Source organism: Pangasianodon hypophthalmus, chromosome 29 (assembly GCF_027358585.1).
Source record: "Pangasianodon hypophthalmus isolate fPanHyp1 chromosome 29, fPanHyp1.pri, whole genome shotgun sequence".
In the NCBI taxonomy this organism is placed as follows: Eukaryota; Metazoa; Chordata; class Actinopteri; order Siluriformes; family Pangasiidae; genus Pangasianodon; species Pangasianodon hypophthalmus.
The window spans coordinates 4,378,144-4,389,225 of record NC_069738.1 but is presented as its reverse complement, the minus strand read 5'-3'; the positions used below and the strand labels follow the sequence as shown (position 1 = coordinate 4,389,225).

General features: G+C 43.3%; 1 protein-coding gene across 2 annotated transcripts in view; it reads right to left on the bottom strand.

The window, feature by feature from the left end:
• zc3h7ba (zinc finger CCCH-type containing 7Ba) overlaps positions 1-11,082 on the bottom strand; it is a 24,181-nt gene extending 13,099 nt beyond the window's left edge. Inside the window, exons 1-14 of one of the 2 annotated variants that reach the window (XM_026927206.3) lie at positions 10,898-11,082; positions 10,283-10,357; positions 9,249-9,285; positions 8,080-8,277; positions 5,098-5,256; positions 3,779-3,859; positions 3,512-3,559; positions 3,386-3,422; positions 3,080-3,261; positions 1,942-2,245; positions 1,447-1,523; positions 749-848; positions 330-491; positions 1-192 (exon numbers count right to left, since the gene is read on the bottom strand). The exon at positions 1-192 is cut by the window's left edge and continues 14 nt beyond it. In XM_026927206.3, the coding sequence (XP_026783007.3) occupies positions 1-192; positions 330-491; positions 749-848; positions 1,447-1,523; positions 1,942-2,245; positions 3,080-3,261; positions 3,386-3,422; positions 3,512-3,559; positions 3,779-3,859; positions 5,098-5,256; positions 8,080-8,277; positions 9,249-9,285; positions 10,283-10,341 (1,636 nt within the window). In that variant the 5' untranslated portion in view covers positions 10,342-10,357; positions 10,898-11,082. The remainder of the gene's footprint in view (positions 193-329; positions 492-748; positions 849-1,446; positions 1,524-1,941; positions 2,246-3,079; positions 3,262-3,385; positions 3,423-3,511; positions 3,560-3,778; positions 3,860-5,097; positions 5,257-8,079; positions 8,278-9,248; positions 9,286-10,282; positions 10,358-10,897) is intronic. The other variant, XM_026927207.3, reaches the window with a different exon arrangement.

Here is an 11,082-nt window from a genome sequence, read left to right as displayed (position 1 = left end):
TGAACATGCCACCGTGTATATTCAGTAGTCTGATGACGCTCAGTGCTTGTCTCTGATTGGAGGAGAGCGGGTTGAAGAGCAGCTCCCGGGTCAGTAAGCCCCGCCTCTCCTGCGTCCACACATCGATCTCCTCTTGACAGTAAGCAAAGGTGCAGGCCTCGCCGTATTTACAGTCCTGTCGCTCTAGAACCTCTATATACACACACATACACCCACACACATACACACACACACACACACACACACACACACACACACTCGTAATATAAGTTATGTATATAAAGTATGAATATTAAGGTAAAGGTTTATGAACAAGACCACTAGTTCACCTTTACAGAGCACATAAGGACCCTGGAAGTTACTTCGAGCTGGGCGTGGCCGGACACGCCTCCAGGGTAGATTGACTCCGCCCTTTCTCCTGCACAGCAGGATGTCTTTCTTACAGCTGTGAGACAAATCAGACCTGTACTCACAGTCCAGCACACCCGCACCTGAGACAGGGAACGTGACACGAGATGCGAGATCAAGAAGAACACACGTACCAGGAAGTGATTTTAATCGTCACAGAGTTCACGCTGAAGCTGAATTATGTCATGTCTATGAAACAACTTCTGTTATCTCAGGACAACAAAGAGTTCCCTGCAAATACAGCAAGAGGAAAACAGCAACAATAAAGACGGAAGCCGTCTCTCCTCTCTCTCCTGTGTGTGTGTGTGTGTGTGTGTGTGTGCGCGTGTGTTTTAGTTACCTGTACGTATAAAACAGGCTGAACAGGCTTGAGTGAAGTCATGTGTGTGGTCAAGAGGATTCTTGGAGAGCTGGGATAAGGTGGACGCCACATGACCGTTCTGCACACACACACACACACACACACACACGTGCGCACACACACACACACACACACACACGTGCACACACACAAGCACACACACACGCACACACACGAACGCGCACACACACACAGTGTTAGTCTAGATGATAATATTTTGCAGTGGAAGACAATTTCTAAGGTCGTAGAGAAGGTAATAAGAAGAACGGAGGGAGTGAGAGAGATAGAGAAAGGAACAGAGGGAAGGGCATGATATGGGTAGAAGGAGGAATGAGGAAAATGATAGGGATAGAGGGAGGAGCAGAGGGAATGAGAGGGATAGAGAGAAAAATGGAGGGAAGGGTTTGACAGAGAGAGGAAAGGAGGGAAGGGAGTGAAAGGGAGAGACGGAAGAGTAAAGGAAATGACAGGGATAGAGAGAGGAATGGAGGGAAGGGATTGCCAAAGAGAGGTGAAAAAAGGAAAGAGATGGATAGAGGGAGGAACTGAAGGTAGGAACAGAGAGGAATGGATAGAGGAAGGAATGGAGAGAAGGGAACTTAATAAAAGAGTAAAAAGGAAACAGGAGGAGGAAGAAAAAGCAAGATAAGAAAAGGAAGTAAGGAAAGAAGACTCACCGTGTAAACAGTATTCACACAGTTTGATGAGCCTCTAATCTTCACTGGAGGGAGAAAACTATGAGAGACTTTACCACCTGGAGATAAACAGAGAGAGAGAGAGAGAGAGAGAGAGAGAGAGAGAGGAGGTAGGGGAGAGGGATTAATGCTGTTCACATTTATATTTTATTCCAGATCTCACACACACACACACACACACACACACACACAGAAAAGCAGCACTGTATGTTAAAAGTATAAAGACTGAAAAAATCAAGGAGGCGTGGCCTCTATGCCTGTCAGTCCCAGTGAGGGAGGTGTGGCCTCTATGTGAGTCAGTCTCAGTGATGGAGGCATGGCTTCTGTGCATTAGTCTCAATGATGGAGGCGTGGCCTATATGCCTGTCAGTCTCAGTGAGGGAGGCGTGGCCTCTGTGTGTGTCAGTCTCAGTGAGGGAGGCGTGGCCTCTGTGTGTGTCAGTGCTGAGTGTTTGGAGCGGTGGTACACACACTCACCAGGCAGTGTGAACTCTGAGAGCGAGTCGAGCCCCTCTCCTCCCACCACCAGAGGGGGTCTCTGAGGCACTGAGCCCTGAGATAAGGTCTGAGAGAAGGAGTCGAGCGAATCCAGGGGTCTGACTGAGAGAGACGGGTCACGACCTGTCTCACAGAACGAGTCCAGCGTGTTCAGCTGACTGACGGCTGAGGGGAAGAACGCAGGAGGAAGACACGGGGAGGGAGCAGGGAGGAGCGGAGGGAAGGACGGACCCAGACCCATCACAGGGACATGAGTGGGGACAACGCTGCCTTTAGAGGGAGTCTGAAAGAGAGAGAGAGAGAGAGAGAGAGAGAGAGAGAGAGAGAGAGAGTGACAAGTAAAGACAGGAAGAGATAGAGACAGAAGGAGTGAGACAGAGAGACAAAGAGGAAAAAAAGAGAAAGAAACAAAGAGAGAGAGAAAATGAAAGACAAAGAAAAGGAAAGAGCCAAGGAGAGAGAGAGAGATAAAGAGAGACAAGGAAAGAGAGAGGTGGAGAGAGACAGAGAGAGAGAAACAGACAGAGACATAGAGAGACAGAAAGAGATGGTGAGAGAGAAAGAAAGAGACAGAGACAAAGAGAAAGAGAGACAGAGAGAGAGGCAGAGGCAGACAAAGAAAAAGAGAAACAGAAAAAGACAGAGAGAAAAAGAGAAAGAGATAGACAGAAACAGAGAGAGAAGGAAAGAGAGAAAGACAAAGAAAAGGAACGAGTCAATGAGAGAGAGAGAGATAAAGAGAGACAAGGAAAGAGAGATGGAGAGAGACAGAGAGAGAGAAACAGACAGAGACATAGAGAGACAGAAAAAGATGGTGAGAGAGACAGAGTGAGACAGAGACAAAGAGAGACAGAGAGAGACAGACAAAGAACGAGAGAGAAACGGAAAAAGACAGAGAGAAAAGGAGAGAGAGAGAGAGAGAGAAAGCATTGTGGTTACTAGTTACACAGAAAATGTCTTTATTTACTTCTTTAGCTGCTACAAAGCTAATGTTGCTAACAAATAATGGAAGCCTATGGCTACCAGTTTAGCATTATGCAAACCACATGATCTTTTTAACAAGACCTTCCAGCACAGAGTTTTTCAGTTTATGCTGCGCTGGAAGTCAGTGGCTCACATGCGGGAGCTGTTCCTGCTTGGAGACGCAGTCCAGCAGCGTGTCCAGCTCGTCCCCCATCAGCTCGCAGTCCTCCAGCTGCTCAGACACGGGCACCGACAGACACACGGCGGGCTCGTCAGCCGCGTCGCTCACGGGGACCGGGGCGGGCAGGACGGGGGACGCACTCACAGGCACACCCGCTGCGAGAGAGAGAGAGAGAGAGAGAGAGAGAGAGAGAGAGAGAGATGGAGAGCAGAGCTCAGAGTACGAATAACACACGATGACCTGGAAATCTAACAAGTACCCAAAAATATTCACACCCACCAGTGACATCGCACAAGCTATCCAGCCCGTTAGAGATCTTTAAGAGAAGAAAAACAGGAGCTTAAACTGTAGAATCGAGGAATTTAAAGAGAAAGTTAAAGAGAAAAAACGAAATAAATCTCTCACCTGCTCTGGAGGAGGCACGTTTTCTCCGTTAGTCTCGGTTACGCCCTGCTGCAGAACAGGAACAGAGGTCACACTTTCACCTATACTACACTTAGCATCTGAAGCTGGTTCAGTATAAACACGCCGGGTCATGCTGTTTTAGGAAAGTAATCAATGATGTGCTGGTGTGATGAAGCACAGATCTCACAGTTCATTACTTTCCTTTATATTCACGTCTTCGTGCGTCACGTTACATCACGTGACTCGATGAGCGCTAAGGTTACTGACCTGTACACCAACGTAGGCTTTACGCGTCTTCAGGTCCAATCTGTCGACCAAATCCTGAGCCAGTTCCTTCACCTTCTCATCCTGATCAACACACACACGCGCACACACACACACACACCGATCTTTCAGGCGGGAGCATCAGAGTTAAAAAGAATTAAAAAAAAAACAAAAAAACATAACACTACATTTTAATTCTCAGGAATATCGTATACTCAGGCTACAAGCTCTAGAATTATTGGCACCCTTTGTGAAGATGGGTAGACGATGCGTCTAATGTAAAACACCAGGCTTCCTTTCTTTTTTAAAACCCATTTTTAGCAAGAGTCAATCATTTTGGTGCTGTTATAACAATCATCGGCTTCCTTTTTACAACAAATACACTATATGGCCAAAAGTATGTGGACACCTGACCATCACACCCGTATGTGGTTCTTCCCCAAACTAATTCTGAAGCACCTAATTGTATAGAATGTCTTTGTGTGCTGTAGCATTACAATTTCTCCTTTCTGAACACCTTTGGGATGAACTGGAACACCGACTGAACCCCAGACCTCCTCACCAACATCAGCGCCTGATCTCACTAATGCTCTTGTAGCTGAATGAACACAAATCCCCACAGCCACGCTCCAACATCTAGTGGAAAGCTTCCCAGAAGAGTGGAGCTTATTATAACAGCAAACACGGGGGGAATAAATCTGGAATGAGATGTTCAACAGGTACATATGGGGGTGATGGTCAGGGGTGCACAAACTTTTGGCCATGTAGTGCATATACAAAAAAAAAACAAAAAAAAGGTGCACTGATGTATGAATCATGAATCATATCTTCGTCAACTGAAATCAGAGAAGAAGTTGCACAGATTTTAATTTAATGTTGTGAAATATGACACTGATGCACTAATGCCAGATCCAGGAGATGGAAAACTCCAGTGTTTTTTCCACTAACGTTTATTCAATCTATGGATCTGTATTTTTTCTGTAACCAGACAGAAATTACTAGGGTGTGTCTTATTGGCACTATAATCTAAAAAACACAATCCGTATTAACGTAAGTGTAAGATTCAGTACAGAACAGTAATATAACACAGTAATATAACACAGTAATATAACACAGTAATATAACACAGTAATATAACACAGTAATATAACACAGTAATATAACACAGTAATATAATAATATTACGGTAATATAATAATATAATGCCAGTCACAGTGACATGGAAATGCTTTAGTAGATTAATTCTCTAACATGAGGTGAAGATGACACAGGAGTGTGAGAGTGTGAGTGTGTGTGTGTGTGTGCGTGTGTGTGTGTTTTACCTGTGGGGAGGTGAGCAGGCAGGCGGTGCTGCACTCGTACGCCTCGTTCAGTCGGCCGAGCTCCTTCAGACACACGGCCTTCCTGTACAGAGCCCTGCCGCTGTCCTTACACACACTCAGAGCGCTGTCACAGTCCCTCACACTCGCCTCCAGCTCCCCCTGACGGAGACACAACCCCAGGCACGGCGGTTAGACACACACACACACACACACACACGCACGCACACACACACACACACACGCAACACCAAATCTAACAAGTAACAAATAATGTGGCTAACAAGTAATGGATCTTACAGCCTCCGGTTTAGCATTGTGCACACAGCATGTCTGAATCATCACGCAGTGATTAAATATTGGCACCCTTTATGAAAACTCACAACACATGCGCTTAAATGGAAAATTCGGTTTTAAAAAAGTTCTCTCACGTGGTGCAGGTTTATCCCCCTCCACACACACACACACACACACACACACACACACACACACACACACACACACACACACCACCCAATCAATACGCTTACAATTGATATGCTGTGAGTTTAACACACACTGGGCCTCTTCCTTCTTGTTTTAAGCTTCTTTACTATATTTTATTCTTAGATTTGTGCATGTGGACTTCCTCTTCAAATCAAACCACAAGTTTGAATAGGTTTCAAATCCCTTTGTCTGTTTTTTATAACTCGGAGCATGACATATAGAGTCACGAAGCACATCGGTGTGTTTATTTGAGTTACTGAACAAATACCACAAAGCCTTTTGCGGTGACGTGAGCACATGGTATAAGCAGTAATATTTACATAAGAATGACTGAGGTTCCTATTTCTGCATTTCCTTCATCAAGACATTTATTCACGTTTTGTTCTTATACATTCCCGTTTTAAACCACGGTGACCCAGAGTTCTGTCTTCCATGCAACTTGGACAAAAAGCTAAACTGGAGGCTATAAACTTCCCTTAGCTAGTGATGTCATTCTCATAGCTTCAAATACTAAACGAAAGAAACAAGCTTCACACGCTGAACGTGTCCTGCACAATGTACTGCTCTGAGTCCTGGTGCAGAGAAGCGGGTTTGGGGGAGTGGGATGTTTGCAGGGCAGAGTTTTATACACCAACGAGAGCTTGAAGGTCACGAAAGAACTCGGACGATGTGTTTGCATTCCTCGAGCTGATAAGGAGAGAGAGAGTTAGTTAGCTGCTTAATTTTTAACGCCATGCCAGCATCAAGGGCTAGATTCAGGCACGAGCAAGGTTATGAATAAATAAATAAATAAATAAATAAATAAGCACATAATTAGTTATTAGGAGATTAACTAATTAGGAGATATTTTAAATAGATTTTACATTTTTAAAAGAGTAAAATATTCCATAGTGAACAAGTGAAAAATCTATACGAGTGATTTCAAATTAATTTGGGATAAAAATTCTACAATCCTTCCCTGGTGTTATTTTTTACCAAATATCTCCTTAACAGAATAATAGTGTTGTCTGACGACCCTAAAAGTAGAACAGATCAATAAAACGTGCTTCAAAGTCAGAGGACAAAATGGCGCCTCTTCTCCCGTTAATAAAACCACGCGAGATCGGGTATAGCCAGTCTGATCCCGAGGACATTTAAAAGAAAATGGATTGATTTCATGCAGTTCGTTATCCTCATATTCATCCCATTTCACTTCCCGCTTGCTTTACTACAGGAGATCAGGATCGCTCTGAGGCACTCTAAGGCTGGTTCTCGTTCCAAGAGCCTTTTGCGCAGCCATGTCTGCACGCTCGCTATTAGCTAGCATGGGGTGATCCGTATTTCAAGGTTTCAAGGGCTTGCAGGGAAGATTTAGAGTCTGTACAAATTAAAACATTGCCTTGTTGTGCACTTTCAGAGTATTCCCAGGCTAAAAGCAAAGCGCAGGTCTCGGGGGTGAAGCTGGAGCTCTGTCCTGGAACGCAGATGCCATGGTGCTGCTGTCCAACTGCTAGTGCAGCAGATACGCTTACGACTGTCCACTGTAGATCCATCGGTGTATACAGGTGTGTGACGAGAAAATCTGCTTCTTATGGCAAGAAACTGCTGCGCTGGTACACAACCGGGTGAACCGCTGACTTTTTATTGTAAGAAATATCCAAGATAATGTCCGGGTTTTGTTTTTTTCCCATGGGGGAATGGAACAGAGATGCGTCTGGGTTAAGAGGTCAAGATCAATGCGATGTAAAGCTGTCTTTTTCTTTAAATCCCTGTTACTTTTGTCTTATTAAAACGAGCATCACGGTTATAAATAAAGGAGCAGCATGTTTACTGTTAAGCTATTTACAAAGCTTTTAGACTCAGAAATTAAAATGTTTCTTCAAGATTTTAATTGTTAGAAAAAAAGCCATAAGGAGGAATAATATAACATCCTCAAAAGACTCACAAATAAATAATATAAATAATAGAAAATCGCAGTTTAAAGGATCAGTGCATACAAGATGAGCATGTTCAGTCAGTAAGGGAAAGATTAATTTCATCCCTGAAACTATTTTATATTTGGATTTTTAAAAAAAATACAAGTGAAGGGAGGGGTTAATAATTACAAAAACATTAATAATCACTGCAAAAATAATACAGAATATGCACATGACGTAAATTAGAATCAAGCCACATAAACATGGGGTGCCATTAATTTTAAGAACAGCTTTCGAATCAGTAAGAGAGCTAGGGAAGTTTTTTTTTGTTTGTTTGTTTGTAACATTTTTATTCGTTAGGCTAATCTGTCAGTAAAGATTATATATTAGTTCTCATTCGTATGTGTGTAGAAAAGAAATTAATATTAAAATCTTCCTGCTAAATTCCTGCAAAAAGAAATTACGCTTACAGACAGCGAGCGTCTAGACACGGTCCAGGTCTCTGCACGTACAGACAACAGATCAGATGGTTAAAGAAAGGAAGAGTGGGGAGGAATACAGGTGATATAGGTAGAGATTAACAGGATAATGCCACACAGCTCACCATGTTGTGTTGCGCTGCGGCTCTGTTGACGTAAAGGCTCTCGAGCAGCGCCACAGGAACCGTCACTCCTTCGCCCTGAGCGTATCTCGCCACACTCACTCCCTCGCTGAAGTGGCCCCGCGCCAGCGTCCAGTCGCCCTCCCGAAACGCCGCGTTACCTTCGTCCAACAGATTACACACCAGCTGCATGAGGAAGCCCTGATTGGAAGAACACAGGAGGAGCAAAATCAGAACAAGCCAATGGGGCGACAGAGATATTAATATTCATAAGCTAGAAACCGCTCTCCAAGTCATTATAATAAATTAGGTGGAGGTGTTGATTAATTTTCTATAACACCAGCAAATAATCTCCTTTTTAAAGAACCAGTTTGATAAAGGAATGTGTTTCCAATTTAAAGTGGAACTATATCATCATGTAAAAAACCTCCATCCCTCCAGCACAACTCAACAGAACGTAGGAGGTGAAGTGATTCAGGTTGTTTAAGATGGCCGCCCCCGTAATGTTCCACCATTCAGCTACGCGGAGAAGGTCTGTTCGTGTTTATCAATGACAGGAAGTCCTACTGAGTCACAAACCACATCAGCATTGTGTCGGTGTAACATCACTGAACAACTGGATGCTCATCTTTACACCAGTGAAACAGACTTGTTGCCTACTTTAATCTTGCCTAGTTGATAGAAAACATTCCTCCAAAATATTCCCTTGAAGTTTCGTTGCCTAAAATTTCCCTCAAAGGCTTTCTGTCAGCGCTAGGATTTGAACTCACAACCTCCTGGTCTCTATTAATCATTGAGCTGCCACTCAGTGGGTTATAACTGCTGGATGTAGGACGAGTACAGCGTGGCTCGTTCCTGATAGAACACGTGTGTTAATAATTAACCTGCTGATAAACACGAGGAGTTGGTCTTGTCTGGAAATCAGCAACTTCTGAATGAATCGGGTAGTAAAAGATCTGACCCAAATTCCTCTGATTCATCCTTAAGAACCGTATGAGAACAGGAACACATCATGTTGTGACACAGGGCCAGACTGAGTGGGCGGAGTTTTCTGCTCTCTCAGTGCAATGCAATGCAAGGCAAGGCAAAGCGAGCTAACCGGACAATTCTCACGCGACATTTTTAGCTAACCACAAAACACCCAATTACTCAGAATAGGAAAGAAACTGCACCTCGTAGCCGTCTGGGTCGGGGTACGGCAGTGATGACCTGCGAAAAACACAACACAGATTTCATTAGAGAACAATAAGGGTTAGTTAGTTACAGTGAAAAAAAAAAAATACAAAAAGACAATTTCTCAACACGCGGTACAGATCATATACAGATGATATTCAGCTTTACTTAGAAAGTGACACCTGAATGACAGCGCTGCATTTAAAGGGGCCATTTGTAATTTTTAGTAGCAATTGAAAACACTGACTATGTTTACATGCACATCAATATTCCGATATTAATCAGATATTCTAATTAGTATCGAGTCACGTCTACACTGCAATTCAATTACCTGATTTAGATTAAGACAATATTCTGATTCCCGTCTCTGGAATGTGCCTGTTTTAATCGGAAATTTGTTGCATGTAAACATCTTATTCAGAAAATCCACTGAAAGGAGATATACACACACGCTCAGTCAGCAAGGAATTATGGGTGCTAGCAGATGCTTATCCAATCTTTCCATTTCGAGGCGGAGTTGTCCTGAGTCCTAATTAAATTAGTGTGGAAAAAGTAGTAATAAAACTAATAACTGAACGTACTCTATAACCAACAGCAGCATCTCGAATCTCTCTGGAGATAACAGCGGGAAAGGAAAAGCGCACGTGGAGATCGGGATATTTACACCAACCGTGCATACAGGAATATTCCGATGTCTGTGTGCATATAAACATCGGATTCGGAATATTTCTGCAACCTGAATATAGATCTTAAACGGAATTTGATGCGGATGTAAACGTAGCGACTGGTACACCTTTCTCTTTCCCATAACCAATCCTAACCCCAGTGCTGAAACTATGAATATCTAAGCGGTTGCTTTCTGGTTGGGGGCGGAGCTGATTTCTGGGCCAGAAAAAAGTAAACAGAAGCTTTAATGGAAAAATCTGAGAGTCTAGAGCATACAAAACGCTATCGAAACACCAATCTTGATCTCGTGGTGAGTTTAATATCTCCGTTAAACAGCTTTGAGCTGACACGGTTAACCGGTTCTTACTGAATAAAAGCCAGAGCTTTCTGGATCTCCTCCTTGCGCTTCTGCCGGTCCTGGTTCATGGCGGTTCATGAGGTCCTGGAGGAGAAAAAAGAATGATAATAATAATAATAATAAAACCTGTGATGATGTGAAAATGAAACCTAGCAGACCTGAAGGTGGGTTCTCCTCAGGGTCTCCTTTAGAAATGAAACCAAAAGTCCATCAGGGTTTAATAGAGGAGAGGTTAATGAAGAGGGCAGAAGGCTCACTTACTGGGTTTTAATGAATAATAACAATAATAATGTGTACACAGGCACCAGAGAGGAGACTGAAGCTATTTCCTCTCCGGAAGAAGGAGGATTTCAACAGCACACACACACACACACACACACACACACACACACCAAAGTAGCTTTGTACAACCAAAACAACAAGTAAACACCACTCATCACTACACTATGTGTAAAATGTTAGCTATATATGCTAAATAAATGCATATGAATAGAGATGAGAAGGACACACACAGCTCTATAATAATATATAATAATTAATAACTAATACACAGAAAAGGAAAGCAAGAGTGTACAGCTAGCTGAGAGATCAAACACACACTCCACAGCCTGACTCCAAACTCACCTGTAGCTCCAAAGGGTGTTTTGGAGTAAAGTTAACAGTTCTAACTTGCACTTTTTTCAGCGTTTGATAGTTAATTCTCTGTAGAAATGACTCTTTTTTTCTCAGGGCGCTAACTACACGGAACATGTGATGACTCCCTGCGCGGTCTCGGCTGCGCTGCTCTGCGCGGTCCTACACACCGCCGG